The following is an 18526-nucleotide window of genomic DNA, read 5'->3' as shown; positions in this document are numbered from 1 at the left end:
ATGATACAATGTCAATCTTAGAGTTATTCTTTCTTTGTTCAGTCCTTTTTGTCAGTAGATTTCTTGTAATGTTTTTACTGCAGTTTTTTGTGAAAGTGTGAAACTGGATGGTAGCTGGAAATGTGAAAAATCGAACAGTGGAGGCACTGAGCTTATTTATATATAAATATGATTATTTAACCAACAACATCTATCTAACTACATCACACTACTAACACGCATTAAGACAATGACAATACAAAACAAACCAATGCTGTGAATGTGAGTGAAGGGAAAAAGAGGGAAGAGAAAGTAATAACAATGCATTATTTGATCATCATAAAGTTATTGACAGCAATGTTTTCAGCAGTTCCAAAAAACGTGTGCATATAAGGAATGTCTGAGTTCAAAATAGTAGAATAAACATCTTTCTTTGTCCTAATGTGAGTCTAGTGTTTCTAGTAGCATTGCCAGTGGAAGTGAAATCCTTTTGATATTATCAAGATTTTGAATCACACATCCTGCAGGGTGTTTCTGGCAGCCATTTGATCTTTTGGCCTGATAGTGACTTTAGATGTGGGCCAGTCACTTGGGTAAACCATACCCATCTTGGATGTCTGGAGGTTCGTCTTGTTGGATCCTCTGAAGGTCTGGTTGCCGTGGCAGCTTACTAAAATATTAATTTACATGAAGTTGGTGCTTGCATTTACAGTATTCAGACAGGAACGTTTACTATCCATCACAGTTGTCTCCTTTGATGGTGGCAGATCAGACAACTGAAAGAAACAATTCCCATTTAAATACAACACACTTCAGGCTGCTTTATGTGAAAGTTTGTGGTTTTCTGCTTCTGCGAGCAGACACAGGCAGGTACAACTAATAGGAAGCTAATCTATTAGTTGTAAGAAGTTTAAAGTACAGATGATTGAGACTCGAGACTCACACTAACAATCAAAGGTGGCTGAATACTGAGACCTCTGGTGAGACTGGATGTGATTACTGCAAATGATTATTATGGTTCGGTTATGGCTGTGTATTTCTATTACACAAACACAGGAGAAAATATCCTACCATCTCCAGATCATAAATAAAACTGTCCACAAGCTATGACCATGCAACAATCGAACACAACTACACACAACTGTATTTTTGTTCACAAATCAGTTTAGATGTATGCAAACTCTCTCTCCTCTCTCTCTCTCTCTCTATATATATATATATATATATATATATGTGTGTGTGTGTACAGTTTCCAGCTTTATCTTCCTCTAGCTAATGTGAGGGTATACAGAAGGCCAGGTGAAGCCTTATCTCCAGCATATACAGTACCTACTATCAAGTATGGTGGAGGCAGTATCATGGTTTGTGGATGCATGAGTGTCATCTCACTGTCTGTTATGGGCCATTGAACTCTGCCAGATAGAGTGTCGTTCTCGAAACCCACATGCTCCGTTCTGCATATGCACTGTTCCATCAAGGTCAAAGCTAGACGTTTCAACAAAGGCAATGCCCCTTTCTACACATCCAGGGTCAGTAGAACTTGGCTGCAGGAGCTCAGTATCCAGCACTTAGAGTGGCCAGTTGAATCCATGGACATGAGCCTGATTGAAAATCTGTGGTGGATTATCAAAAGGTCTGTTTCAAAACGTAAACCAAAGAATTTAGAAGAATTAAAAACAATAATTCAAGAGGAATGGGACAAGATCAAAAAGTGTGAAGGGGTTGTGGGGAGCATGCCAGCCAGAGCTCTGCTGATGCTAATGGAATAACTACTAAACATTAATTTGATGATGTTATGGTTTATTTATCTTTTGTTCAGTTTTGAACACATTCTGTGTTATTTGTTGACTTTGACACCGAAGATCTTGAGAACTGATTTATATGTAATTAATCTGATAATTTTGTTAAATAACATTGATCAAACAGATTTGGAGCATTCAGTGTTTATTTAAGAGCCTTTCAGATTCTGCTCCCATAGTGTTCAGTTATTGTTCTGTATTTGTCCTGTCGACCTGTTTCCATCATCACTGTCCTTTGTACGAGGCCAAAAAAACAATCGTACAGGAGTCACCATGACTTTGATTCCTTGAGTGAACAGAATCTTAAATTTGCCATTTTATCAGTGTCAAAATCTGACTGAAACATTGCAAATATTAGAAAAAAATATTCAGTCGGAAAAAGCAACATGCTAAGATTTAATTCTGCAATGAATGCAAATGTATGCCTTCAAACTAGAGACATCTTGGAAAACAAATTAATCTTAAAGTAAAGGCAAAGAAATGAAAAAAAACTTTACAGCTTTATGTTTTATGTGAATTTTATTTAGAGATTTGTTTTTTCCATGTATTTTTTCTTGAAAAGAAAGAAGCAAAAAATGTATAGAAACATCAGCTTAATTTAGCATATCTGCTTTACGTGACATTAAGACAAAAAGTTAACATTCTGAAAAAGCCATTATACAGTGCCAATAAAAGTATTCATTACCCTTGGAAGTTTCCCTTTTTTTAATTAGTTTTCAGCATTGAATCAGTGATTTTGACAATAATTCACACAAAAAGAGTTTTTTCCATGTCAAAGTTAAAACAGATTTATACAAATCATTGTCAATGAATTAAAATATAAATTCTTCAACAAATAGTTGCATAGAAATTTCCCTCCTGCAAGCCAGTATTTAGTAGATGCACCTTTGACAACAATTCTAGCACAAGGCATGTCTGGGTAGATCTCAATCAGTCGCACACATCTGGACACTGTAATTTTGTTATTTTCTTCTTTGCAAAAACTGCTCAAACTTTGTCAGGTTACACTGGAATCGAGTGAATCGTTCTTTTCAAGTTCTGTCAAAAACTCTCTGTTGGATTGAGGTCTGGACTCAGAAATGTTAAAATGAAATAGCATAAAGATCATCCGATATTAAATATTCTATTATGTTTCAGAACTGAAACAGAAGCCCCACTGCAGCCGAAGCTTTCTCACACTCTGTCCGAGAATAAAAGGAATATTACCACAAATTTGCAAATTCAGCGAGTTGTTGATTTCTTGCAGAAGTGTTGACATCGGTGTAGATCGTCTCCTCTTCTGCTGTTTTTGCATTTCTTCTCTCAGCTTTGTTCTTGTTGAAGGTCGGTGCAGAATAAACCAACGAGTCCTCAGTTGTCTGAGGAAAAACATGACGTGTTATTCTAAAGGATGAAATGTGAGCAGGGAGGTGCTAATTATATAAAGTAGGGTAATTTCTAATCTATTCTTTCAATACTGTACCTGTGGTCTTTCCTGATGACCACTGGCTGCTGCAGCATCTGTTTGGAGGGATTTAAGATGAAACATGGTGTTGGTTAAATTACACAATGAAATAATGCAAAACCCAGAGCTAGCTTTGTCAAAATACTTTCAGATACATTATTTGTGTGTGGGAAACTTATATTACCGTTGCAGAAATCACAAGTTTTTGTCTTGATGAAATAAATTAGAAAGGCTATGACGATCAGACTTGCAGTCAAAGCAGCAGACACCAGAAAGAGAGCTGTATTGTCTGGAAAAATACAATCAGAAATATCTTGGCAAAATTACACATTTGGGGAAAAAGTTTGATGATATCAATTGATTCAATGAGATTCTAAATTAAAAAAGACAAATATTATTTAAGCAGTATAAAAAAAAACATCTTATAGTTACCTTTAATGTCCAATTTTGCTCCGTTTCCAAATAATATCTGTCCACATGTGGCCACGGCAAAGTAATAAGTCCCAGCATCAGAGGAGTTGAAGGTCTTAGAGAAGCTGTAGATACATTTCTGAGGAGACTGAGCCTCAGGAGTTGTATCACATTCATCTTGACTGTTTCCATCAGCATAAATGAAACTGGGATGAGATTCATCTGATCCAGCTCTGAACCAGAACACTCTGTGTTGTTGTTCTGGACATGTTTTCCTCTCAGAGTCAGAGAGGACTGAACACTGCAGAGTCACTGGGTCTCCTGGATGTTCTGGATCAGATGGAGGGACTGGTTCTGGTTCTTGGAAGAGTATGCAAAAATAATTAACAGTTTTGAGTCACTTTATTGATGAAACTATGAATTTATAGTCACACAAATAAAAATCTAGTTTACTCACTCACCTTTGATTCTCAGGAATGTTGTGTTCATGAATTCCATGTTGAGCTGCTTGACTTTTATACAGTAGTAAAAACCAGAGTCACTTAGCTGAGTTTCATGAATTTGCAGAATAAAAGCTCCAGGTCCTTGTTTTGCTGTAATGCGAGGAGTCTTATTAATAGTCTTATCGTTGGAATCAAAAGTATGTGTTCCTCCCAAGAATTCAGGATATTTTCCAGAAACTAGTCTAATCCAGTGCAAGGTTTCCTTGTGAGAAGATCTCTGGCGAGTACATGTGAGAGTCACATTTTGTCCGACACCAACAGTCTCTGTGACAAAGTTATGATCATCGATGCAGCCTGAAAAAGCAAATAAACAGACAGAAAGAAAAAGACTCATTAATGACAACAGACACATTCATATATGTAAACTCATGTATAAATGACAGATATTGATTTGTATATTTCATCTGCTGGATTAAAGAATATGGCAATAGTTATCTTGTAGTACTTAATATACATCTGCAGTAAATAGGACCTCTCTAAATAAACTTACGCCCCACTCTGAGCATCAGCAGGAAATAAAACAAGACCAGCATTTTCTCATGTGTCCACTGGTGACTGAATTCAAATTGAAGCAGACGATAAGATGACATGCCTAAATGTAATGGCATCAAGTGGGAGGGAACAATTTCAGAGCGATCTGATTGGTTTCTGGTCTTGTTGGCTTTTCACTCCATTAACACAGTGGAAATAATATCAAACATCTTTCTAACTGAAAGACATGAAACAACACCAACAGCAAGTTCTTCTTTCATGCTTCTACAAAAAAAAGAAATAAATGTGAGATATTCACAATCTAATCAGTAGGAGTTCAAACCCATTTAGAAATAAAACCTTTAAAATATTTAAGATAAACACAAGCTTTTGTCCAATAAAGATTTTTCAACATTGTGATTCAGCTTTGATGAAGGTTGAGCAGCTTAAAATCACTTTTTGGAGGTCAGAGGAAGATAAAATTGTGAATGAACTTTGATTAAAGTAATGGTCAAAAGACTGAAATCTCGATGAGTTTGGTAAGTTAAAATAGACAGAAAAAGAATGCTCTCATGTGAAGCAGCAAAGACAAAGATAACCTCTAGCAGACACTGCAGGAAATGATCAGGGATGACCAGGCTCAGTTACTAACACTTAGTTTATGTATGTGCAAGAATTAACTTACTTCCGAGATGAATAAACTTCCTGAGAAACAAACGTGTCTCTCATGCTTACTGGGATTACATTTATCAATCTTTATGTAATTCCCAAGGGTTTGTCTGATTTCTTTCAATGTGATGCTGTCAAGGCAAATTGATTTCAGTGCTTTTCTACATTCAACCAGCTCCCTTTCTGTTGTTTTTCTGTGTTTCATTGAATCTTATCCAAACAAATTTCCTTTGGTCTTTATAACATCAATGTCCCCATAAAGGAAAAGTAAATAGATTTACAAATGATTCAGTAGGTTAAAAATCAATTGTTTTTTTTAACATTCTCATTTTAAACTAATTATTGATACCAAAAGAAGAAATAAAGACAAAGAGTCATCTTAAACATTGTGTGGATCAACCAGTTCAGAAGCTCCACATCATCAGTGATGCCCCGCCCACTCTGCTGTCAGTCACTTCAGCAGGAAGATCACAGCAGACAGAGTTGGGCAGGTGGTTGTGGTCTCAGCCTCCATCCTCTACACGGCTTCATCTCTGTTCAGGCGGCTGGTTAGAAGGAGAAGCAGAGCACCGCTTACAATATCACAGAAACTGCCAAAAAATAAAATACACCAGATAAACCAGTGGAGACTTTAACCCAAGACCTGATTGTGAGGCAGCATGAGAGACTTTGCCAAGAATACATTCAATAAAAACAGATGCTTCTGGTTGCAATAAAATGAGAAAACTACTAAGTCGACTAATGTGAAGAAATCCTGTGTGCTGCAGCTTCACTACAACAGTGACAGAACACACGACAGCATACTACAGTTCAGGCCAACAAAAACAATACCAAGGTAGAGTCGAGGTCTCTGGAACAAGTTTCATTCCTTGCAAAAAGTAAAGAAGATGTTAAAACTGCAGCAACATTTGTCAAACTGAAACATTTTGGTTTGTGGCTTTTTTCAAGTTCAACATGCTGCTGACCACAAGGCAAAGCATGCTGGTCTGACAATGATGTTTTCAGCACGAAGCTCCTCAGCAGCATAAAACCACAACATCCATGGTTCAACTTCAGCTGTGGACCTGCATCACATGTCACACCTCCCTCTATAACCTCATGTTGTCTGTTCACTGTCCAATGAACAAAACAGACATAAAAAGCTGCTTTTACTTGTATCTGTTGTACTTTATTGCTTCTCTTTGTGTGCACAGCACTGTACACACCTGAAACACAGACACACAAATTCAGTCACCACTGACATACAAATGATGCATGGAAACTTTAGCACTGCTGTGGTTGGTCTTCTAAAGGTGTGAATACAAAGGGGCCATTGTTCCTGTTTCACTCTGTTTTAATCTCAAGAAGATGGTCTTGCACTACTATTTTATGTTTTTTAAAATATACCGGTGAAATAACCCGATTTTGCTGTTATGTATATTAATAATATCAGAACAACTTACAGGAGAACTTAGAGGACACAAGAGGGATGGACACAAACTCACACCTGCTCAGTCACATTGGAATGAGCATTTTTAATCACACTTGTTTGTGGTTTAGTGTTTATTACTGGTGTTAGCTGATACATGAGGGCAGGATCTATTCATTCATTTGTCCCACCCTGATCTTTTTGGCTAGAGCAGAACTTTATCAACTACTGATTTGACTTTCTAAACTCTGTTTAAGTTTGTATCACTTTGGCACAGTGATGACAATCTCTTCAAATTAATGATGAATAAATCTGTAAGTAGGCATTGAAAATAGAACAAAAATGAACTATATATACTGTATAGTTTCAGATTATAGATGAACACGGTTGTAGATATCTGTAGTTTAAAAACAACAAAATACATTAGCTGTATTTTAAAAAGGAAGAAAGTAAAACTGTAACAACAATCTCACTTTGTTCAGGTAAAATTAGGCTGCTGACGCCTTCTGCAGTTCTCCTGTACCTTCATATCTAGTTCGAGGCCATAATTAGGTCTGTTCTCAGTAAACAGTTTCAGTGGTTGGTCAAAGGCAGAGAAACGGCTCACCACAGCTTTTCTCTGTCACTGTAGCTGCTGCATGTGGCTGTTTGTTCTCATGACAGACATGCAGAAGGCCTGTACAAAGTGCTCTGACACCAGGAAGATGAGGGGTTTTATTCATATCAGTAAATATATTTATATTCACATTTAACTTTATTTAAAACACAGACATTGTGTAAACATAAAATTTCATGCTTCTATCTACTGCTGTGGGAAGCTGTGGTGTACAGATCCTTTGTCAGAACTACTGTCTGTCTCTAAGTTTCAGTCGTTCTGTTTGTGTCTGCACACATGGCAACCACATAATGTGACTCTTGTAACGGTGTCAGAGTCCCTGCCTCTGCCCTGATTTGCTGTCAGTCTTTCCTCCTCCTTCAGTCACAAGTGTGGACACCTGGACAGAAGCTGGCTCACCTGTCACCAATTACCACTGTTCTCTATAGAGCCCTGGCTCAGACATCACTCAGTGGCAGATCATAAACTTAGACAAGTGTCGTGTCTGGTTTCCTGCCTTATACTCCGCTTATCGCTTTGAATCATACACTCTCTGTTTCTGCTGTCACTCTGCCTAAACCCATAAACTCAGAGCAAGTCACCTTTTGATTCTTGGTTGATTGTTCTTGGCGTATACATCGTAGCTCTTACCTTGTACTTAGTTTTGGCTATCCTGTCTCGTAGCTCTTAGCCCTGGGTGTTTTTCTGTGTCTTCAGTGTTTATTATTTTCCTCCTGTGGGTTTTGTGTTCTTTTCAGTGTTCAGTTGCATTGTTGCACTGCAATATTAGAACGGTCAATCACAAAAGTGTCTCCTGTGCTTTTCATGCCTTGACAAATTGTCATAAAAGATTGACAAAATGATGCACTAGAATATAATAATAATAAAAAAAAACAGGCCTGCTCAAAAGTGCTCATAAGATGATTAAGATTTTGTCTAATAAGATTCATTTGGAAACTAAGGTGATTGTGATGTACAAGATGGACAGACTTTTGTCAGAGAATTAAAAACACACCAGTCAGTCCCAAATGGGAAAATACTTCGGTAGTTTCGGTGTGAAAATTTTGTAAGCTTGACTTGAATTTTCCATTTGCTCACAAAGCCCTTATTGTCACAATGGATGCTGGAACACAGGAGGAGGTGGAGACAGTTGGAGATTACAAAAGGGTTTACAGACAAAAAGATTACACAAAGTAATCTTAAACCACTCAAGAATGGAAGAACTCAGAGCCTGGGAAAAACTAAACGGAGCAAACCGGCTCCAACTCAATAAAAGGGGTGAAAGTACAAAACCTAGAAAAAACTTGAACAAGAGATGGCGAATCCAAGAAAAGTAAATATAAATTGACTACGATATACTACCAACACAGGTACACTCACAGGATGGAGGAGTTAAACTAATGGAAGTGGGTAAGCTCAGGGAATCGGGGTCCAGCGAGATGAGCTGAAGCTGACAAAGGTTGGGGAAATGCCACAGCAAGGTTGGTGGCAGGCATAGGCAGACTGTAGGCAGGACCATTGTGGTCAGCTGGATATTGTCTGGTTTGCAGGAGCTAAGCTGAGCCGGTTTGGAAAACCTCCAAACAAAGTGTTCCTGGAGACATCTGAATCAGATATCTGAAGCACTTCAGCTTCTTTTGATGCAAAAAAGCAGCGACTCGAGCCAGACTTCACCCTATCTCTAAGCCTGAGCCCAGCCACCCAACAGAGGAAGCTAATGTCATATGCTTTTAACCGCAATTCTGTTCTTTCAGTCACTACCCACAGCTATGACCATAGATGAGACGGGAATTTAGGTTGACTGGTGAATCAAACCCTCCTCTCCTCTCCACGATGGTCTGTTACAGTGCCCACATGACTGCTGATGCTGCACCAGACTGACTGTCCATCTCAAGGTCCATTTTCCTGTCACTCATAAACAAAATCTGGAGATACTGAATCTCCTTTACCTTGAGATCCTGTCCATGAAAACCACAAACAGGATAAAAGACAAGGAGCAGCCATGGCAGAGTCCAACATCCACAGGAAATGTATTTGACTTTGTGCTAAGAATGTGAATACATCTCTCACTTTAGTGGTACAAGGAACAAATGGCTTCTAACAACCCTCCGGTCCACTCGAGGGTAAGCCTTGGTCAAATCAACACATGTGGAGTGGCTGGTTGAACTCCCACAACTTCATCAGTAGCTCTGCCAGGATAAACAGCTGCTCCACAAAACAAAAGAGGGAGCCACCACCATGATCTGCCACTCCACAAGCACTGTACTGAATAACCACATGATACTGAAGAAACGTGTCAACCAAGACAGTTGAATAATGTTTAGAATCTTCATCTTCTCAGTATGAATCTCATCCACATCTTGCACCTCGCCACTGAGGAGTTTGACTACTTTGGTGACCTCTGCTATGGATATGTGCAAAGGCTCCTCCGAGTCCTCAGCAGAAGATTTATGATCTGAATAAAGGAATTCCTTGAAGTTCTCTTCCCTCTGCCTGACTGTGTCTCCTGTCCGGGTCAGCAGTTCTTATTTAAGAACTTCTCTTTCAATATTTGTCATTTTTTTGTTTTATCACACAAATGATATTCCTTTAGTTCTCCTTTGTCCCTGGACGTTTTTTATGGAAAAGTCGCGACAGCGGTTAGGGGAAAGTACAATGACTGTAAATGACTTTCTGTGCCGAGAATAGACTGAGAAGTAGTGACAAATCATAGCCAGAGTACTACAACCTCTGGACAGCAGGTCAGGTGAAAGGAGTGACTTTAGTCAGTATGAATCAAAATGGGCGACTGACACAAAGAGCAACAATGAAAACCCAAAAGTCACGCCATAAATGTGGATAAAATTGTCATGTCACATATGTATAAATGACAATGAGTTTGTTTTAATGGTCAAATGACATGAAAGCTCAACTTTATTGTCTTCATTTTGCTAAAGACCTCTTTGTACTTTTGTCGGGGCCTGCAGAACCTTAACCTATGTGTGCCACAGTTTGATTAAGATCAAAACATTTAATATCTTTGACATATAAACATGTGAATGCACCTGTTTTCTGATAATTCACAGGGGAAAGTTTGAAAAGTCCATGTTGGATAAACTTTCAAGGGACATATCACCATTTTAAATCATTGGTTGGTCAACACAAGTTGTATCATATGAAAGGTGTCATTTTTCCTACATTTGATACTAAACATCTTCTAGATATGATTCTTTCTATGTCATAACAATTTTCTAATAGTCATATTTTTACAGTTACAAATGTTGCTTACAGCTGTGAAACATTTGCTAATGTTTGATCTGGTGATTTTGATAAATCACATTGATCAAATAAGTTTACATTTACAAATGTAAAGGCAAAGAAATAAAAAAACTTCACAGCTTTTACAATTTGTGTGAACTTTATTTATAGATTTGTTTTTTTCAATGTATATTTTCTTAAAAGAAAGAAGCAACAAATGTATACAAACATCAGTTTCATTTAGCATATCTGTTTTATGTTACAGTAAGACAAAAAATAAGCATTCTGAAAAAGCCATTATACAGTGACAATAAAAGTATTCATCCTGCTTGGAAGATTACAATATTAATTGCTTTTCAGCACTGAATCATTGATTTTGACAGTAATATACACATAAAAAGGTTTTTACATGTCAAAGTTAAAACAGATTTCTACAAACTATAGTCAATGAATTAAAAACATAATTTCTTCAACAAGTAGTTGCATAAAAAATTCCCCCCTTCAAGTCAGTATTTAGAAGATGCACTTTATTCAGCAATTATAGCACAAAGCATGTCTAGGCAGATCTCAATTAGTCTCACATCTGGACACTGTAATTTTATCCCATTCTTCTTTGCAAAAAATGCTCAAACTTTGTCAGACTACACTGGAATCGAGTGAATCGCTCTTTTCAAGTTCTGTCAAAAAATCTCAGTTGGATTGGACTCAGTAATGTTAAAATGAAATAACAAAGGTCATCCAATATCAAATACAGAATTCTATTATTTTTTCAGAACTGAAATACAACAGCCAGTGTGGCCTAAGCCTTCTCACAGTGTGTCAGAGAAAAAAAGGATTACCACTAAAAATTCAGCGAGTTGTTAATTTCTTGCAGAAGTCCTGACATCATTGTAGATCGTCGCCTCTTGTGCTGATTTTGGATTTCTTCTCTCAGTTTTTCTCTTGTTGAAGGTCGGTGCAGAATAAAACAATGAATCCTCATTTCTCTGAGGAAAAATATGACGTGTTATTCTAAAGTATGAAATTTGAGCTGGCAGGTGGTAATTACATAATGTAGGGTTACTTCTAATCTTGCCTTTCAATACTGTACCTGTGGTCTTTCCTGATGACCACTGGCTGCTGCAGCATCTGTTTACAGGGATTTAAGATGAAAGATAGTGTTGGTTCAACTACACAATTTTATTTGGATACATTAATAGGCGGGAAACTTATATTACCGTTGCAGAAATAAGTTTTTGTCTTGATGAAATAAATGAGAAAGGCTATGACAATCAGACTTGTAGCCAAAGCAGCAGACACCAGAAAGAGAACTGTATTGCCTGTCTTCAAATCCTGCATGTTGAGTGCTGAAAAAATACAATCAAATATTTTGGTAACATTACACATTTGGGGGAAAAAAAGTTTCATGACATCACTCTACCAGATTCTAAATTACTAATATCATTTGACCAGTATGTAAAAAAAAAAAAAAATCTGATAATTACCTTTATTGTCCGATTTTGCTCCGTTTCCAAATAATATCTGTCCACATGTGGCCACAGCACAGTAATAAGTCTCAGCATCAGAGGAGGTGACGGTTTTAGAGAAGTTGTAGACACATTTCTGAGGAGACTGAGCCTCAGGATTGGTCTCACATTCATCTTGACTGTTTCCATCAACATAAATGAAACTGGGATGAGATTCATCTGATCCAGCTCTGAACCAGAACACTCTGTGTTGTTGTTCTGGACATGTTTTCTTCTCAGAGTCAGAGAGGACTGAACACTGCAGAGTCACTGGGTCTCCTGGATGTTCTGGATCAGATGGAGGGACTTGAATGATGTCAATGATTTCTGGTTCTGGTCCTTGGAAATGTAAAAAAGAAAAAATTAACAAGTTTGAGTCACTTTATTGACAAGAAATTTGTTGAAACTAAGAATTTATAGTCAAACAAACAAAAATCTAGTTGATTTACCTTTGATTCTCAGGAATGTTGTGTTCATAAATTCCATGTCGAGTAGGTTTACTTTTATACAGTAGTAAAAACCAGAGTCACTTAGCTGAGTTTCATGAATTTGCAGAATAAAAGTTCCAGGTCCTTGTTTTGCTGTAATGTGAGGAGTTTTATTAACATCATTATAATCAAAACTAAATGTTCCTCCCAAGAATTCAGGATATTTTCCAGAAACAAGTCTGATCCAGTGCAAAGTTTCTTCATCCAAAGATCTCTGGCGAGTACACGTGAGAGTCACACTTTGTCCGACACCAACAGTCTCTGTGACAAAGTTATGATCATCGATGCAGCCTGAAAAAACAAACAAAAGGAAAGAAAGAAAAAGACTCATTAATGACAACAGACAATCATATATGTAAAATCATGTATAAATAATAGATTGGTTTGTGTAGTAAATATGACCTCTATAAATATACTTACGCCCCATTCTGAGCATCAGCAGGAAATAAAACAAGACCAGCATTTTCTCATGTGTCCACTGGTGACTGAATTCAAATTGAAGCAGACGATAAGATGACATGCCTAAATGTAATGGCATCAAGTGGGAGGGAACAATTTCAGAGCGATCTGATTGGCTTCTCATCTTGTTGGCTTTTCACTGTATTACCACAGTGGAAATAATACCAAACATCTTTCCAACCGAAACACATGAAACAACACCAACAGCAAGTTCTTCTTTCATGTTTCTATAAACACAAGAGATAAATGTGAGATATTCACAATCAAACCAGCAGAAGATCAAATTTCAAAACAAAGCCTTTCAATAATTAATTCAGATAAACACAAGCTTTTGTTCAAGGATGATTTTTCAACATTGTGATTCAGATTTGGTGAAGGTTGAGCAGCTTAAAATCACTTTCTGAAGGTCAGAGGAAGATTAGAATTGTAAACTGTGATGGAATAATGGTTAAAAGGCCACTGAGGTGACTTAGAATTGAAATCTCCATGAGTTTGGTAACTTAAAATAGACAGATTTAAAAAGAATAATCTAAAGTGAAGCAGTAAAGACAAAGATAACCTCTAGCAGACACTGCAGGAAATGATCAGAGATGACCAGGCTCAGTTACTAACACTTAGTTGATGTATGTGCAAGAATTGAGAAATGAAGAAAGTTCCTGAGAAACAAACATGTGGCTCTCACTCTTCCAGGAATTACATTTATAAATCTACATTTAATTCCAAAGAGTTTGTAATTATTATTTTTTTGGAATGTGATGCTGTCAAGGCAAATAGTTTTTCAATGCTTTTCTACATTCAACCAGCTCCCTTTCTGTTGTTTTTCTGTGTTTCATTGGATCTTATCCAAACAAATTTCCTTTGGTCTTTATAACATCAATGTCCCCATAAAGGAAAAGTAAATAGATTTATAAATGATTCAGCAGGTTAACAATTAAGTGCTTTTTTTCCAACATTATCATTTTAACCTAATTATTGATACCAAAAGAAGAAACAAAGACAAAGGAGCCATCGCCAATATTGTGTAGATCAACCAGTGCAGAAGCTCCACATCATCAGTGATGCCCCGCCCACTCTGCTGTCAGTCACTTCAGCAGGAAGATCACAGCAGACAGAGTTGGGCAGGTGGTTGTGGTCTCAGCCTCCATCCTCTACACGGCTTCATCTCTGTTCAGGCGGCTGGTTAGAAGGAGAAGCAGAGCACCGCTTACAGTATCACAGAAACACATTCACACTGAAGAGATCAAAAGTTTCTGACTCATCAGCTCACATGTACTGCTGTGAGAAAGAGAACTCGTGATCCTGCCAAAAAAAAAAAAAAAAATACACCAGATAAACCAGTGGAGACTTGAACCCAAGACCTGATTGTGAGGCAACATCAGCGACATTGCCAAGAATATGTTCAATCAAAACAGATGCTTCTGGTTGCAATAAAGTGAGAAAACTATTGAGCCGACTAATGTGAAGAAATCCTTTGTGTTGCAACTTCACTACAACAGTGACAGAACACACGACAATATACTACAGTTCAGGCCAACAGCAGAGACTCATTAAAAAAACATACCAAGGTAGAGTAGAGGTTTCTGGAACAAGTTTCATTCCTTGCAAAAAGTAAAGAAGATGTTAAAACTGCAGCAACATTTGTCAAACTGAAACATTTTGGTTTGTGGCTTTTATCAAGTTCAACATGCTGTTGATCACAAGGCAAAACATGCTGGTCTGACAATGACATTTTTAATACAAAGCTCCTGCATCACGTCACACCTCCCTCTGTAACCTCATGTTGTCTGTTCGCTGTTCACTGTTCAATTAAGGCAAAAACACACAAAAAATATCTAAAAAAACTCTTAATAGTACAAATGGTGTGTCAGTTTTGACAAAGATTGTGATACAGTCAAGCTAAATCAGTGATTTCTGACACAAAGCTGTCAGTTTACACACAATACACATGCAGTTCCACATACAGGAAAAGTAATTTATATAAAATGTAATTTAAAACAAAACACAGTCTAAAAGTTCTTTTTACTTTGTATCCTCCCTCATTCTTTATGGCTTTTCTTTGTGTGCACAGCACTGTTCACACCCAAAACACAGACACACAAACACACAAATTCAGTCACCACTGACAAACAAACGATGCATGGAAACTTTAGCACTGCTGTGGTTGGTCGTCTAAAGGTGTGAATACAAAGGGGCTGTTCTTCCTGTTTCACTCGGCTTTAATGTCAGGAAGCTGGCCTTGCACTCTTTTATATCTATGCAAAAGTGCAATTTAATGAACCGCTATGTTATGAAATGTTGGTAAAATTATTGTAAAATCTTAACTTACAGGGGAAGTTAAAAGCTATGAAAGAGTTCGACACACAAACCTGATCATTTTCGTCACAGCTGTCTGTGGTTTGGTGTTTTTCATTGGTTTAGGCTGAATCTTGAGGGGAGCTGTGAAGAAAGTAAACTTGTCCCACCCCGATTCTTTTTTTTCCTCGCAAAATCAGTGCATTGAAATGTTATTGACTGTCGACTTCATATCATGCCCAGTGTTGGACTGGCAGTCTGTCCAAATCAAGGGTTAATGAATCAATAAATACGCATTAAATTTAAAACGAAAAACAACTATGTACTATAAGCTTGCAACCAAGAAATGGTTCACCACAGCTTTTCTGTCAGTGTAGCAGCTGCATGTGGCTTAGCTTGTTTTTCTCATGATGGACATGCAGAAGGTCTTCACACAGCGCTCAGACCAGAAATACAAGGGGTAAACATCTTTACAGAAATTAGAGGAATCCCTCTATTTTTACCTTGCAGATAAGTCCATATGCTGGTTTATATGCAAGAAGACATACTGAAGTTAGTAAATCCATTACCTGTTTGTTGTTCTTCTCTTTCTGTCATGATGTGTCTCCATGCACACACAGAAGAAATATTGACCCCAGCTGGAAAGCTCTTTGTTACAAGCAGACATTCAGACTCACAAAAGTGAAACTGGTGTCAGTAGAGTGCCTGTCAGGCTATTGAGTTTACTGGTGATAAAGGATGGAAGGTCTGTGTCTTTTCAGTGTTAGATTAAGCAGTTAAGATCTAATGAGAAACATGAGTAAATTGTGCAGTTCTTCACCCATCCATCTGTTGTCTTCCACTTATCCGGGGTTGGGTTATGGAGACAGGAAATTTAGTAGGTCATTCCAGACGTCCCTCTCCTGAACAATATTTTCCAGATATACAATTTACTGCAAACTGCTAGAGTTTGGTTGTACAAAAACCAAACGGGTTGTAAAAACAAATCCGGGAGACCATACTCCCACAGATCCAATCACAGGACTCCTCGAAGGAAATGGTCAGAAGCCGTTTCCAAATCTATAAAACACATGTGGACTTGGCTGGTCAAATTTTCATTACCCACTAATAGGTCTGCACGGGTAAAGAACTGGTCCAGTGGCACACTGTCCCACAGCCATGATGACTCTGCATTTGTCCTCAAAATTCTGAAGTTCAACAATCGACTGGCACCTTTCTTCCAGCACCCTGTAGTAAACTTCACCAAGCAGAGTGAGTAGTGTGATACCCTGATTATTGGAGCACACCCTCCTTTGAAAAATGGGAACCATCCTTTGGTCTGCCATTCCACAACCCCCTGATGACCATGTGACACTGAGGAGAAGTGCAAGTCAAAACAGTCACTGTCCAGAACCTTCAGCATCCCAGTGTGGATCTTTTCCACACTCTGTGCCTTGACACTGAGGAGTGCAATGACAACAATGACAACCACAACCACGGCTGTGTGCAACGCTTCCGCCGAATCCTCAGGTTCTGCTTCTTCAAGAGAGGACATGTTAACTGGATTATGAAGCTCACTGAAGTGCTCTTTCAACTGCCTGACAATGTCCCCAGTCCAGGTCAGCAGTTCTCCCACCTTGCTGCACACAGCCTGGGACATGCCCTGCCTCCCTCCTGTGCCCCTTCCTGAGGGGTCAAACAATTTTCCATAACCTCCTTTATGCCCAACGAAAGTCCTCCTACATAACCTTTCTGAATTCCTCCCAGACTTGAGATTTTGCTTCTGCAACTGCCACAGATGCAACCTTTTTGGCTGACTGGTACTCATCTACCATTTCAGGAGACCCCCCAAGCCAACCAGGCCCCAGAGGCCTCCTTCGTCAGCCTGACTTCACCGCTGATGTTGACCAGAGGGTCACAACAGGCACTAGTGACCTGCTGGTCACAGCTCCTAACTACCACTTCTGAAATGGTGGCTTTGAACATGGCTGAGACATCATGCTACAGGTCTGATGACATGACTACAAAGTCAGTCATTGACCTTTCGCCTAGGGTGCTGTGGTACACTAATGAGACACCTTATGCTCGAACATTGTACTTGCTATGGCCGATCCATAACTAGCACACAAGTCCAATGACAGAACACCATTCAGGTTCAGATCAGGTGGACTGTTCCTCCCAATTACCTCCCTCCAGGTTTTTCCATTGTTGTCGTCATGAGCTTTTGAAATTCTCCTTCCAGGACAGCACCCAGAGACTCCCAGAGGGCCTGGTACTCTGAGGTGGAGCTCGGTGCATTAACGCAATCAACAGTCAAAGTTTTCCACTTTCCACAGTAGTTCTGGTCCTATCCCTGCCAGTTCCACGTCCCAACAACTAATCAAAGCCACTATGGGGCGACACATCTTGGTACCTGCTCCTGTCTGCCACCTAGTGGGCACAGCACCTGACCCTAATTTCCAGCCCTGCAGGTGGTGGGCCTACCGGGCGGTGGCCCCATTATGCCCCCATGTCACCATTTCAGGCTGTTCCCAACCGAGTCCCACAGAGCAAGCCTCCTCCACCAGATGCTCGTTGGCAAGCTTCCCTCCTGAGCCTTGCTCCAAGAAGGGGCCCTGGTCTCCCTTTTCCAGGTGAGGTGACACCTTTCTTTTTACTTGATGATGTGGGTTTTATAAATTGATCATTGTGTGATCGTTGCGTCAGAAACCATTTGCCTTGGGAGACTATACTAGGGGCCATTGCCCCTGAGAACACAGATCCCACAATCACAGAGAAGCTTTAATCTCTCCACCATGGTAAGATGGCGATTCCTAGGGGGGCAGTTCATCACTATTTCATCAATATTTGTGTGGACTGATACAAATACAAATCTTTATCTGAATGACAAATTACACATATTTGAGTGATTTTCCTCTGTGTGTAACAGTCTTACCTTTGAATTATACATCTCATGACTTTTGTTGTGGATTTGGCAACATTTCCTCTCACTTTTACCCTGCAGCTTTTCATCAAACTCAAAGGTGAACACAGCTCACATACTTTCAAGTCTGCTTTGAGCTATGAAGCTCTGTTCACACGGAACTAGTATTTCCTGGGGACCTCTGGTAATTCGTAACAGTTGTGTACCTTTCTTCTTCCTCCTTTCTAATAGAAAATTATAGAGGCTACCTAGCAATTTCAAATGAAGGTTCAGACAGTATTTGGTTGCAAATCCAGTTGCATTGAGACTCATTTACAGAAAGAGCTCAAATGGATTCGACTACAAAAATCTTGAAGCATAGTCA

General features: G+C 38.8%; 1 protein-coding gene, 1 long non-coding RNA gene and 1 pseudogene across 2 annotated transcripts; all 3 read right to left on the bottom strand.

Annotated features, from left to right (window-relative positions):
* Positions 1–587, bottom strand: part of LOC127535817 (uncharacterized) — a 2076-nt pseudogene extending 1489 nt beyond the window's left edge.
* A 2420-nt stretch (positions 588–3007) lies between these two features.
* Positions 3008–3475, bottom strand: LOC127535773 (uncharacterized). Its single transcript, XR_007944610.1, has 3 exons — positions 3407–3475; positions 3241–3278; positions 3008–3136 (listed from the first exon to the last, which is right to left on the bottom strand). It is a non-coding gene; the product is annotated as an uncharacterized LOC127535773 (long non-coding RNA).
* A 109-nt stretch (positions 3476–3584) lies between these two features.
* Positions 3585–12507, bottom strand: LOC127535816 (uncharacterized). Its single transcript, XM_051954695.1, has 4 exons — positions 12471–12507; positions 4095–4430; positions 3655–3993; positions 3585–3595 (listed from the first exon to the last, which is right to left on the bottom strand). Exons 1-4 carry the CDS (start codon positions 12505–12507, stop codon positions 3585–3587), a joined length of 723 nt encoding a protein of 240 aa, XP_051810655.1.
* Positions 12508–18526: the final 6019 nt, after the last annotated feature.

This window comes from Acanthochromis polyacanthus, chromosome 10 (genome assembly GCF_021347895.1).
Source record: "Acanthochromis polyacanthus isolate Apoly-LR-REF ecotype Palm Island chromosome 10, KAUST_Apoly_ChrSc, whole genome shotgun sequence".
Classification (NCBI taxonomy): domain Eukaryota; kingdom Metazoa; phylum Chordata; class Actinopteri; family Pomacentridae; genus Acanthochromis; species Acanthochromis polyacanthus.
Note: the sequence above shows the minus strand (reverse complement) of the source record. Positions and strands in the feature narration are given on the sequence as shown.